The 12,208-nt window shown below is 38.8% G+C and overlaps 2 protein-coding genes across 2 annotated transcripts in view; both read left to right on the forward strand.

Annotated features, from left to right (window-relative positions):
* Window positions 1–759: 759 nt before the first annotated feature.
* Window positions 760–9,306, forward strand: LOC146454286 (lactadherin-like). The gene is made up of 4 exons (XM_085095652.1): window positions 760–1,283; window positions 6,411–6,785; window positions 7,081–7,406; window positions 8,235–9,306. The coding sequence occupies exons 2-4, from the start codon at window positions 6,416–6,418 to the stop codon at window positions 8,382–8,384; spliced, it is 846 nt and encodes a 281-aa protein (XP_084951778.1). The 5' UTR covers window positions 760–1,283; window positions 6,411–6,415; the 3' UTR covers window positions 8,385–9,306.
* A 1,965-nt stretch (window positions 9,307–11,271) lies between these two features.
* The window catches only part of LOC146454287 (lactadherin-like), a 31,346-nt gene continuing 30,409 nt past the window's right edge, over window positions 11,272–12,208 (forward strand). Inside the window, exon 1 of the mRNA XM_085095613.1 lies at window positions 11,272–11,415. Within this exon, the coding sequence (XP_084951739.1) occupies window positions 11,283–11,415 (133 nt within the window). The 5' untranslated portion in view covers window positions 11,272–11,282. The remainder of the gene's footprint in view (window positions 11,416–12,208) is intronic.

Raw genomic sequence — 12,208 nt, forward strand, 5'->3', positions numbered from 1 at the left:
GGTATGGTAGAAGTCTAGTGACTGGGAAATCTCTAAATCTCGGATTCTGGATGGAATTGGAATTTGGAAATCTTGATGATTGACTGACTGACTGACTGACTGACTGACTGACTGACTGGCTAACTGACTGACTAACCACTGTCTGGCTGGGTGTCTTACTGACAGATAAGCTGGCCGGCTGGCTGGCTAGCTGACTGACTGACCGACTGACTGAGTGACTGACTCACTGACTCACTGACTCACTGACTGACTGCCCTGGCAACAAAAGCCTGTTTAAAAGACTGGTAAGCCTGGTGAGGTCTGGTTCAGCCAGGCTTACCAGGCTTTTGGTTTGAAATCAAGTCTGGTTAAGAGTCTGGTTAGCTTGGTTTTACCCGAATTACTTGGTAAGCTTGCTCAAAAGTTACCTAAAAAGCGTGGTAAAGCTGGTTTTGGCCCGCAAACTAGAACCTGAAAAGCCAGGTAACCTTGGTTTTACCACGCTTTCAGGGTGAGTATGGTTTAAAAACCGTACCTGAAAAGCCGGGTTAGACGGGTTTTCCCAGACTTTCAGGATAAGTGTGGTGGGAAAGCATGACCTGAAAAGCCAGGTTGGCCGGGTTTTCCCAGGCTTTCAGGTTAAGTATGGTTGGTAAATATTACCTGGAAAGCAAGGCTTAGCCTGGTTTTCTCAGTAAAGGCCGTGCATACTCAGCTGCAGTAGGAAAACATATTAACTCGAAAACCAGAGTAGCCTAACGTATTGTAGTAATTTTGCGATCATATTCTCTCCATCTTACCAGGCTGTCGAATACCTACAAAGGGTAATTATGAATATTGTTTCATGGACATTCTCTACGTGTCCCCAGCTTCGTCGGAACGATTCGATTCGCTCTGGGCGAAGGGTTAAGCTAGAAATGTCATCACTAGAATCTATTTACGATGGCCAATTTACCTTTTGTTTTCAACTCTGTTGATCAAGCTAAACATTCGTTTCTTCTCCACACCGACCTAGCACCACAGTTTCTTAAAAGATTAACCCCTTTATTCACTAGTTTAGTTTAGTTCCCTGCAGATTCTACCATATTTTGACGAAACTTTCGAAGAACCTGACGACAGAAAGGAAAAGGTTTGCTTCTTAATATTAATAATTAATCAAAAATAGATTTTAATTTTATGTTGTCACTCAAATCTTAGACAGTTTAAACGGAATAATTTGCTGATGTTAACCATTTTTCCGAACTTTCGGAGGATAAGCATCGAAACTGCAACATAACAACGTTTTTATGTCTTTAACCCTCACGGTAAGAGCTCATCTTCTTTTAAAGGAAAGGAAACAATTATTTCAATAGGCAAAGCCGTCGTAAGTAAAGGCTTTTCATATTGTATTTTAAAAACACTCTTATTCACTGAACCTCTAGGCACTAGATATGTTAAATTTAAAAAACCAACAACATGAGGACCCTCTCGGTAGCAAAATTCGCTCAAAAGCGCTTGTTTTATTTTTTGTGAAGGCATGTGCTGGGGCCTTTGAGGACTATGATATTTCGAAAGATGGTAAACTTAATAGAGAGATTTTTATTTGGCATGTCGCTCAAGTCGCTCTACGCGCAGCGCGGGTAATTTGCCATTTATCTACAGCCATTTATTACTTAACAGTAACTTTGTTAAAACCAAAAAAGTCAGCTAAATAAAGGTGGAAAATTTAGACGGGAAAATCATTAAATGGTAACGTGGTTGTTTGTGCTATTTTCCTTGCCGTAAACGTGATGTTTATTCTCTCTAACATCTCTGTTTAAATAACGCACTCTTGGCAATTATCAACGCTGCATGCATGTGGAGTTAAAATTTCAAGTTTGGAATAAACTAAATTCTGAGAGCCATTAGTGTGGGTGTAACCTTCAGATAAACTGATCGACAGCTAATAGTCATCTGCATACATCTGAAAATTATATCGCTCGACGAACAATAGACAAGTAAAGTAGTTTGTGCATTTCACACTACAAAAAGTATAATCGCTGACATGCCAATTTTATCAAAGGAAAAAACGCGAAAGCAAGAAGTCAACGTTTCATATCTGGTCATTACCGGTTGATCTAGTTTTCTCCTTCCAATAAAGACCATCTCTTGTTGAAGCAATGCAAATTGATTCTATGTATATGTTTAAATTTTTTAAAGAACTGATGAAACAAATGCAGTCTCAACACATATAATTCTTAGGAACAAACTTTTTAAAAACATAAAACACCTGCCGCCACGTTCTCAAAAATTAAAAAGGGATGTCAATAGCGCTTTGCACTATTGCTTAATGAAAGAACTGATGAAACAAATGCAGTCTCAACACATATAATTCTAAGGAACAAACTTTTTAAAAACATAAAACACCTGCCGCCACGTTCTCAAAAATTGAAAGGGATGTCAATAGCGCTTTGCACTATTGCTAAAAATAGATTCTGTCGTTCTGTCCCCCGCATAGACTCAAACAAGGGAAAATGCACAATTCTTTACCTTTATTTTCTTGCCAGAATAATGATTTTAGGACAACGCTAGCAAGAGATATGATTTTTTTAAAGATTTCGCCTGCCAGATCTCATGTTGCGCGAATTACACAAATTAAAAATGAAAAGTGCTTCAAGTCCCTTCACGCGCACTCGAATTGACGACGAGAAAAAAATCTCCGCTCTGAACTGGCGGAAAACTAGCTTGCTTTTTTCGAGGAAAATTTGTATCGCTTGGCAATTATCGAAAATTTCAATAAATTAAGTTTCAGAATTTTGTTTCCCTCAGTCCTCTTTTCAGTGCCGTGGATTCCCCACGAAGAACAATGCGTAAAGATTTACAGTTAAAACCCAACAATGATAGAGGGGGAGGGAAGGAAAGTGAAGGCAAGGCAAAACTTAGCAATCTTCTCAAGAGTTTTGGCGATGATTGTATGAAAATAGAACACGCTGTTTTTGTGCTTATAATATCTAAAGCTTTTAACTAAAGTGTTGACGTTATGCTTGACAAATGAGCAAGTACTGTCTCAAGTCCCATCTATTGCCGGTATCTTGGATTAATAAAGATTTTATTTAGGAAATGCGTGAAACATGCAGTTGTCGGTTGATGATTATGTAACTGAAATATATGAGCGTGACAAGCCAGAGAAATACAGAATAAATGCCCTTGGTATTTCTCAAGGTATTTCTAAATTATGAAATAATTTCTTAGCAAACTTGGCTGAATGAATGTGTACAATAAAGGGTACGATAAAAAAAACTGTTACTTGAATTATTCTGCTTTCCCTTAGCGTCACCTGTCAATCACAGTTACTTCGTTTGAGAGATATAAACAAACGACAGCAACATTCAGTCCCTACAAAAATGTGCAAAACTTCCTCAAGATAGCCCTCTTTTCTCTACAGTTTTAAGGCAAAGGTGTTGAATTGTCATTGAACTCTTCATGCATGTCAGTAATTTGTCAAATAATCCTGCCATTACCGACATTCCCAACAATGCTCCACAAACGCTATTTATTTTTTATTTATCAGTTTCAAGAACAGAAAACGGTAATTCATAAATTTAGATCATCACAACACACCAAAATTCTGCCTGCCAGATCCCTAGAAGATTTGGATTTTTGAGGTGGTTTTTAATTTCCCAGTTATAGCATTTGGACATTTTTAATATCCTTTTCCTTTTTTTCCATCCTTTGATTGGAACTTTCTCTTGGTAACACTTCAGCTCTTCAACTTCGGCCATGACATTCAAAATTGGATAAAAATTTTCTATAATCATGTTACCAGCTGTGTTCTGAATAACGGTCATGCTTCAACTTTTTGCTCCCTACAGCGGGGAGTCAGACAAGGTTGTCCATTGTCGGGCATCCTCTTCGTTCTTGGTATAGAACTCCTCTCCAGATATATAAAAAATGATCCCATTATTAAAGGTATCCAAGTCAACAAACATGACCTAAAAATAAGCTAATATGCCGACGACACAACAGTATTTGTTCGTGACTTTGACTCCGTTACCAGTCTATTAAGAGTGTTATACGCTTTCAAAAAACATTCTGCCCTAGACAAAAACACCACTAAAATCGAAGCAATGTGGTTAGGCAAATGGAAAGACAGAACAGATGAACCGTTTGGTTTTAAGTGGCCAAAGAACCTATCAACGCCCTCGGTGTTTTCTTTTCTCACAACCAAGAAAGTGCTAACGGACTAAACTTCGGTGAAAAAACACTTAACTTCGAGAAACCGCTGAGTACTTGGCAACGGAGAAATCTAACTCTTTATGGAAGGATTAACATAGTTAAAACAATTGGGATATTAAAATCAATTTACTCAGCCTCCGTGCTCCCTGTTCCAGATCACTACTTTCAAGAAATAAATAAGCTAATTTTCAACTTTATTTGGGCAGGAAAACCCCCTAAAATCAAAAGAAACACCATAATTGGAGAAAAGAAAAATGAAGGATTGAAAATGTGCGATTTTAAGATCGTGGAAAAAGCGCTCAAAATTACTTGGGTGAACAGAATTCAAGACCAGTCTCAAGCCTTCTGGAAAATAATTCCTAACCAGCTCTTGCACAAATATGGTGGTCTCGCCTTTCTGACAAAATGCAACTCTACAACAGATATACTAGGCCTTGATGATAAGCTTTCCACATTTTATAAAAAAGTGTTAGATTATTGGTGCGAGTTCAAAATCTCAACGGGCATCGATTCCAAAACTAATCCTAAAAACGAAATACTGTGGAATAATAGGAAAATTCTAGTAGGAAAGAAAACTGTTTTTTATAAAAAGTGGTATGACGCCTCATCACCAAGATAAGCGATTTATTCAGTAAACCAAAATCAGGATTTTTTGAAGTTGCATGAACTTGCAATAACATTCAATTTAAAAATTCCTTTCACCAAGTACTATGGCCTGGTTAATACAATCCCAAAAAATTGGAAAACTATTCTTAAAAGCCCTACTTTGAACGTCACACACGATACCACTGTCAATACCCTAAAAACCAGTTCCATTTACTCCTCTCTTTTAAACACCATCTTCGTTCCTCCCACTGCTGAAACCAAAATTCTACGCCACGGATTTACAGAAAATTCCATCCAGAAAGTTTATCTTATGCCATTTGCAGTCACAAATGAAGTAAAAATAATAATGTTCCAGTATAAAGTTATTCATAACATGCTTCCAGCCCGTGCTACACTTCATCTAGACGGCATTTCAGAAAGCCCCATATGTAACTTATGCAACGCAGAAGAACAAACGTTGCACCACCTGCTAATAAACTGTACACTAACAATCGATTTCTGGATGCTGTTTAAGACTGGTGGTACCAAAAAACAAATGAAACAATAGCATTATCTACAAGCCATATACTCTACGGCTGGCATGATAGTGCAAAGCACTGGCAAGTCCTAAATTATTGTTTACTAATGGCCAAATATTGCATTTTTTGCACAAGCCTTCGCAGAGATGTTTTAGATTTTCAAACCTTTCTTTTGTCCATTTCCGGAAAACTTGATATTCTTAAAGAAAAAGCAGTTGCTAAAAAAAGCACTCCCGAATTTCCATCGAACGTAGAATCTTTTACTTTAATTTTATATGCTGCTGATGTTTATGATTATCTGTGATAAAATTAGCAATGTTACTAATCAACCCTAATTTAAGTAGTGATAGTATTGTAATGTGTGCATTCTTACTAGTGCATGTATAAATCGTTTATGTATAAGTTATAGTGTTAGTTACAATTTGCGCAAGCGTCAAAGTAAGTGTAGTATACGTATGACTACTGTGTGTAGTGTAAAGGCTGGTTTCCATATGGTCGCGGATCGCAGATCGCAATAAAGTCTGCGATCATATGGAAACTGCTTCTGCGATCGTCTGCGATCCTGCGATCGTGATCGCAGACGATCGCAGAAGATAGAACCATGCTCTATCTAAAGGCTGGTTTCCATATGATCGCAGACGATCATAGATCGCAGATCGAAGATCGCAAACAATCGCAATTGATCGCAGACGATCGCAGGAGATAGAACATGGTTCTATCTTCTGCGATCGTCTGCGATCACGATCGCAGACGATCGCAGAAGTAGTTTCCATATGATCGCAGACGATCGCAGGCCTTATTGCGATCTGCGATCCGCGATCATATGGAAACCAGCCTTTAGATAGAACATGGTTCTATCTTCTGCGATCACGATCGCAGGATCGCAGACCTTATTGCGATCTGCGATCCGCCATCATATGGAAACCAGCCTTAAAAGTTGTACCCTGTAAATAAAATTGCATTACATAAAAAAAATGTTATGCATATTTTTCTCTGGGCATGCGCGGTTCTGCATTAATTCTGCTGTCGCCGGGGAGATAACACATTCCGTTATGGCGACCTATCGGTAAGACGACAAGAGCTTCCTGTATTGAAGTGTTGTTTCCCTTCCAGCCGGAATGAAGTATGCCATTGTGCTTCTGATGATATGCTGGCTTCCCATCTCAGCCGCTGCGGATCTCTGTAAGCCAGCATCTTACTCAGTGCAAGGACAGGTGCTTAAAAACCACACCATCACCTCTTGCCCCGCAGAGCGAATAGAAGAGTGCATCATACAGTGCATGGAACATCCTGGTTGCCACAGCAGCAACTTCTATCGAAAGGACAGAGTGTGTGAGCTGAATGACAAGACGCATGCGTCTCACCCTGAAGATATGAGAGAAGAGCATTTGACAAACTACATGGAGAATACTTTCAGACCATTCACCTGCAGCAAAGACTCCGACTGTGGAACTAATTTGCTTTGCCTGTCATCGTTGAGGTGTGGAGGTAAGTGTGATCACTAAATACGCGTGCGCGCATTTCTGGGGAGCTGAGCCCACAGATTGATTTAGTCAGCGCCCTCGGTACTACTTTACATGAATAAACGTGTATGTTCTGAAAACGAGATGGATATGATTGCCAAGGTCTTCTAATTTTTATACTGAAACAATTACACTTTGGGTTTATTTGTTACTTGCAAATCTGTAGAAGAAATTCCGAGCGCGTGATATGAGAATGTAGTGCTGTTTATTTCTCGCAGTTTTGCACAACAAGCAGCGTTTATTTGTTATTTTTCCGATAGAGTGCGTCATCCAAGCACTTGGAATGGAAAACAACGACATACCAGACTCAGCCGTAACGGCTTCTTCGTCTTGGGGACATAGTATGTATGAGCCTTGGCAAGCTCGGCTCAATAATGTTCCTACCAGCCAGAGTACAGGTTCTTGGTCAGCAGCATCGAATCAAGTAGGCGAGTGGCTGCAAATTGATTTTGGGGAGGAGAGGGTGGTCACAAAACTCGCCACACAGGGGAGGCCTTCCATGGACCAGTGGGTGCGGTCATACAAAATACTGTTCAGTTCAGACGGAACAAGCTGGAAGGAATATAAGGAAAATAGTGCTGTGAAGGTAATTGTACTATATAAACTGGACCACGAAAACATTTAAAGTAATTTAAACGGATTAAATTTCATTGAAGTCGAAAAAAAAAAAAAAACTTTATCCAACTCTTTTGAAGAAGAGGGTTCGCTTCGTGTTATTGGTAACCACTGTAAAGGCCAAAATCAAAATTAAGGGAAATTGTTTAAAACTATCAACTTCTTTAATCCGAATTTCCAACGGAAAGTTTTGCAAAATCGTTATCGGTTGAGCAAAACCACTGTGTAGTTTTTTTTGGTGGAGAGTTGTTAAAACGTTCAACGACACTCAGTGGCTGATGCCATTGACCTCACAACGAGCCAACCAAAACAGTCGAGAAAAGGGTGGGAAATCGTTTCAGTACGCGGGACAGGTAGTATGGCTTTAGTGTTTTGCAAATGTCTCAAGGTTTTTAAGGCAATAATTAGAGAGCACAATACAGCAAACGAGACTCAAAGACTCAAGGTGAATAACAAAAGTAATCGATTAAACAGGATACTGCAGAATTCTCAAAAGCAAATATCAGTGAACGACTAGGTTCAAAAAGAGAGTTAAAGTACAGTATTTGAACTCAGAACTTCAAGGTTTACACATATTCAAAGATTATGCGCCAATACTGTTATTTCAACTCATATTTATGTAACTCTTTTTGTAGGGAGCCGACGTCGCAGTGGTTAGGGGCGCCAGACTTTATTTTCAATCTGCTTATTTATTTCACGGGTTTATAGTGTTCTCATGCAATTAGCGCCACAACGCCAAATACTCAGTCGACACTTAAATAAAGTCATTTATTTCTTATTTATTTTCATTTTTTCTTAGGTCTTTTTCGGAAATTCAGACCGTGGAACAATCGTTTCACACATCTTAACGCAGAGGTTTATGGCCAGATATGTGCGCTTTTACGCCGTATCATGGTACAAACACATATCCATGCGAGTTGAGCTGTACGGATGTTCTCCAGGACCATAACTTAATGAAACAAACTGTCTTCAATCTCAAGTAATGAAAATGAGGATTTGTAGCTAAGCCTTGTGCATGCACATTACAATAATTACATCAATATTAAGTGAGATCAGTAAAAAGAAATTATACAACTAAGCAATATGTAGAAAATCACAAGTTTTACTGATGTAGAAGGCAAATGACTACATGCAAAGGGAAGACGGGGTGCGTACGTATATAAAACGAAGAGCAACTATTACCAGAAAACCCTCTTTCATGCCTTCGTGGACAATTTACAATTTAGACGGAAAATCATTGAATGGTAACGTGGTTGTTTCTGCTATTTTTATTGACGTAAATGTGATGTTTAGTCTTTCTAATATCTCCATTTAAATAAACGCACCCTTGGCAGCAAACTTTGGCAGAAAACGCGCGATTTGGAAACAGCTAGAACGAGCAATTCAGGTTTTCAAGGTTTTCCACACGTGCTCTTAAAAAACGTGTGTGGTCAGACTGCGGGGCACGATCTCAAATACAGTAATTGCCCGGCGGTCAGAAATTTTCCTCGAATTTCCATAGGAAGTCACGACAAAGCAGTCTTGAGAGTATTCAGATGATTGTTTGGAAATAACAAGCGATTCTAAAAATTATGTCGGTTTTGTAGTGGACGAATTTAAAATAAACCTGCCATCATACAACCAGAAAATAAATGAATGTCTTAGGGATGTTTCAAAAAATTCGTCCACTTCATAACCAAAATAATTTGTAGAATCGCTTGGTATTTGCATACAAACAATGAATACTCTCAAAAGTGTTTTATCATGACTTTTTGTGGCAATTCGATGGCTGCCGGGCATTTAGCCTATTTGAGACCGTGCCCAATTGTCGGACATACAGCCACAGCATCGGACATCCAATATATCCAATATATAGGACATCTAGTATACAATTGCAAGAGGAGCTGTTCTTAGGATTTAAATGTAAAGCAACAGAAATTAAAATGATAAACGACGGTTGGAAACTCTAGCACCAAGCGGTGAAGCAGGTTCACTATTGTTAGCTTCCAACACAGTCTTTTTTTTTTTAAACGTAAATTCGCACTACGAGCCTAAGTGGTCCATACGGCCCGAGCTTAGCCCGGTTTCTGTAGCATGAAACAACTAAAAGTATAGCTACCCCTCCCCCCTACCCACTGTCAGCGCATTTCACACTACACGACACTGAAATAGACATAGGATTAGTCATTAATTATCGCTTAAGACATTAAAAAGTATAATTGCTGATATTGGCTCTAAATGCCACACATCAAAGGAAAAAACGGGAAAGCAAGAAGTCAACATTTCATATCTTGTCGTTTGCCGATATAAGATTTAGTTTTCTCTTTCCAGAAAAGACAATCTCTAGTTCCAGCAATGCAAATGTTTGTATTTTTGAAAGAATTGACAAAGCCACAAATGCAGTGCAATGTTTAGGAACAAACATTTTGAAAACACGATACACCAGCCGCCAAGTTCTCAAAAATTAAAAGGGATGTCAATCGAAATTGCCTTTGTCTGGGAATAAGCCTAGAGCTATTTTGTGATGTGAGCGAATTCGCAGCGTAGTCGCTTCAAAAGAAGCACAATTATTTTTGTCAACGTGAAATATCCATCCTTCCGGAGATTCAACCATATGGTCATATGTTGAGAAAACTTTAGAACAACCTGACTGGAAAGAGCAAAAACGGTTGCTTCTTCCTATTGATAATTGATCAAAGATAAATTTCGGACAGATCAAACGGAATAACATGCTGACATTAAATATCCTTACGACCTGTCGGAGGCCAATAAGGATCGAAACTGCGACATGACAGCGAGTTTATGTCTTCAATCCTCACGGTAAGAGCTAATCTTCTTTTAGGGGAAAAGAAACAATTCGAATAGGCACGGCGGGTATAAGCAAAGGTTTTTCAATTGTGTTAAACTCTCTCGCGCGATCGTTCATTGAAACTCTAGGCACTTTATTTTATCTGTTAACTTCGAGAAACGACAACATGAAGACTATCTCTTAGGAGAATTTGTTCAAGAGCGCTTATTTTATTTTATGAAGGCATATACTGAGGCCGTACTTCAGGTCTGTGATATCCTCAAAGATGGTAAACATATTAGAGAGATTTATATTTGGCATGTCGCTCTAGTCGCTCTACACAAAGCGAAGTTAATTTTCCGTTTATCTACAGGCATTTTTACTTCAACTGACACTTTCTTAAAACCGAAAAAGGCAGCTGAAAAACGTGGAAAATTTAGACGGAAAAATCATTAAATGCTAACGTGGTTGTTTCTGCTTTTTTAATTGCCGTAAACGTGATGTTTAGTCTTTCTAAAATCTCCGTTTAAATTAACGCACCCTTGGAAGCAAACTTTGGCAGCAGACGCGCGATTTGGAAACAGCTAGAATTAAACGAGCAATTCAGGTTTTCAAGGTTTTCAACACGTGCACTTAAAAAACGTTTGTGGTCAGACTGCGGGGCACGATCTCAAATACAGTAATGCCCGGCAGTCAGTAATTTTCCCTGAATTTCTAAAGGAAGTCACGACAAAGCACTCTTGAGAGTACATGTATTCAGATGTTTGTTTGGAGACAACAAGCGATTCTAAAAATTATGTCGGTTTTGTAGTGGACGAATTTAAAATACAAGGTGATGTTGCATGTAAGACTCGAGCTGTCACGCCACAATTACCACGACCACTATGGCCGCTCTCCAAATAGTACCCTTCCGAGCAATAAAGTAAAAGAAAAACAAAAGTAAAAAACATTTTCCTATCACCTGCCATCATAGGAACAGAAAATAGACGAGTGTTGAGGATACAAACATTGAACAACCTTACTGCAAAGAGCCAAAAGGGTTGCTTCTTCTTATTAATAATTTATCAAAAGTAAATTTTCATGTTATCTTGTCACTCAAATTTCGGAAAGATTAAACGGAATAACTTGCTGATATTAACCATCCTTACGATCTATCGGAGGATAAGCATCGAAACTGCAACATACCAAGGTTTTGATGTCTTCAACCTTCACGGTAAGAGTTCGTTTTCTCTTTTAGGGCAATTCGAATAAGCACGGGTGTCGTAAGTAAAGGCTATATACTATACTTTTGAACTTTCTAGTTTATTTCTAAAGTCGGTAAACATATTAGAGAGATTTATATTTGGCATGGCGCTCTAGTCGCTCCACCCAAAGCGCGATTGCCGTTTATCTACAACCATCGATATATCTATCACTTAACTGAGACTTTCTTGAAACCAAAAAAGACAGCTGAAACACGTGGAAAACTAAGACGGCGGGAAAATCATTAATTGATAACGTGGTTATTTCTGCTTTTTTCCTTGCCGTAAAGTATTAAACGTGATGTTTATTCTTTCTAACATCTTTGTTTAAATAACGCACCCTTTGGCAGCAAACTTTCATTCAAAACAGAGAATCGCGCGAGTTGGTGAACAGCTAGAACGAGCAAGTCAGGTTTTCAAGGTTTCCGACACTTTGTCGTGAAACAAACATCGAATACTCCCAAAAGTGTTTTATCATGACTTTTAGTGGCAATTCGATGAAAATTTCTGAGTGCTGGGCGTTTAGGGTATTTGAGACCGTGCCCGGCTTCTGGGCATATAGCCCGGCATCGCATGGAGCATCTAATATACAAGAGGAGCTGTTCTTTAGGCCCGTTTAGACGATTTCAGCATTCGGTTCAGCATGCGTTCAACACTTGTTTGAACTAAATGTTTAGGGAATTTGAACAGGTTGTCCAGCATTGCTGAAAGCGTGTTGAATCAAATTTAAGTCGGTTTAAACTTTCATTCAACATCCATACAATA

Source organism: Pavona decussata, unplaced genomic scaffold (assembly GCF_977016875.1).
Source record: "Pavona decussata unplaced genomic scaffold, jaPavDecu1.1 SCAFFOLD_303, whole genome shotgun sequence".
NCBI lineage: Eukaryota > Metazoa > Cnidaria > Anthozoa > Scleractinia > Agariciidae > Pavona > Pavona decussata.

Bases quoted from the DNA above. Each gene is read 5' to 3' on its own strand.
- LOC146454286 (XM_085095652.1), top strand. From the start codon at position 6,416: ATGAAGTATGCCATTGTGCTTCTGATGATATGCTGGCTTCCCATCTCA. The intron at 6,786-7,080 runs GTAAGTGTGATC...TTTTTCCGATAG, and splicing joins GTCATCGTTGAGGTGTGGAG to AGTGCGTCATCCAAGCACTT. The intron at 7,407-8,234 runs GTAATTGTACTA...ATTTTTTCTTAG, and splicing joins AGGAAAATAGTGCTGTGAAG to GTCTTTTTCGGAAATTCAGA.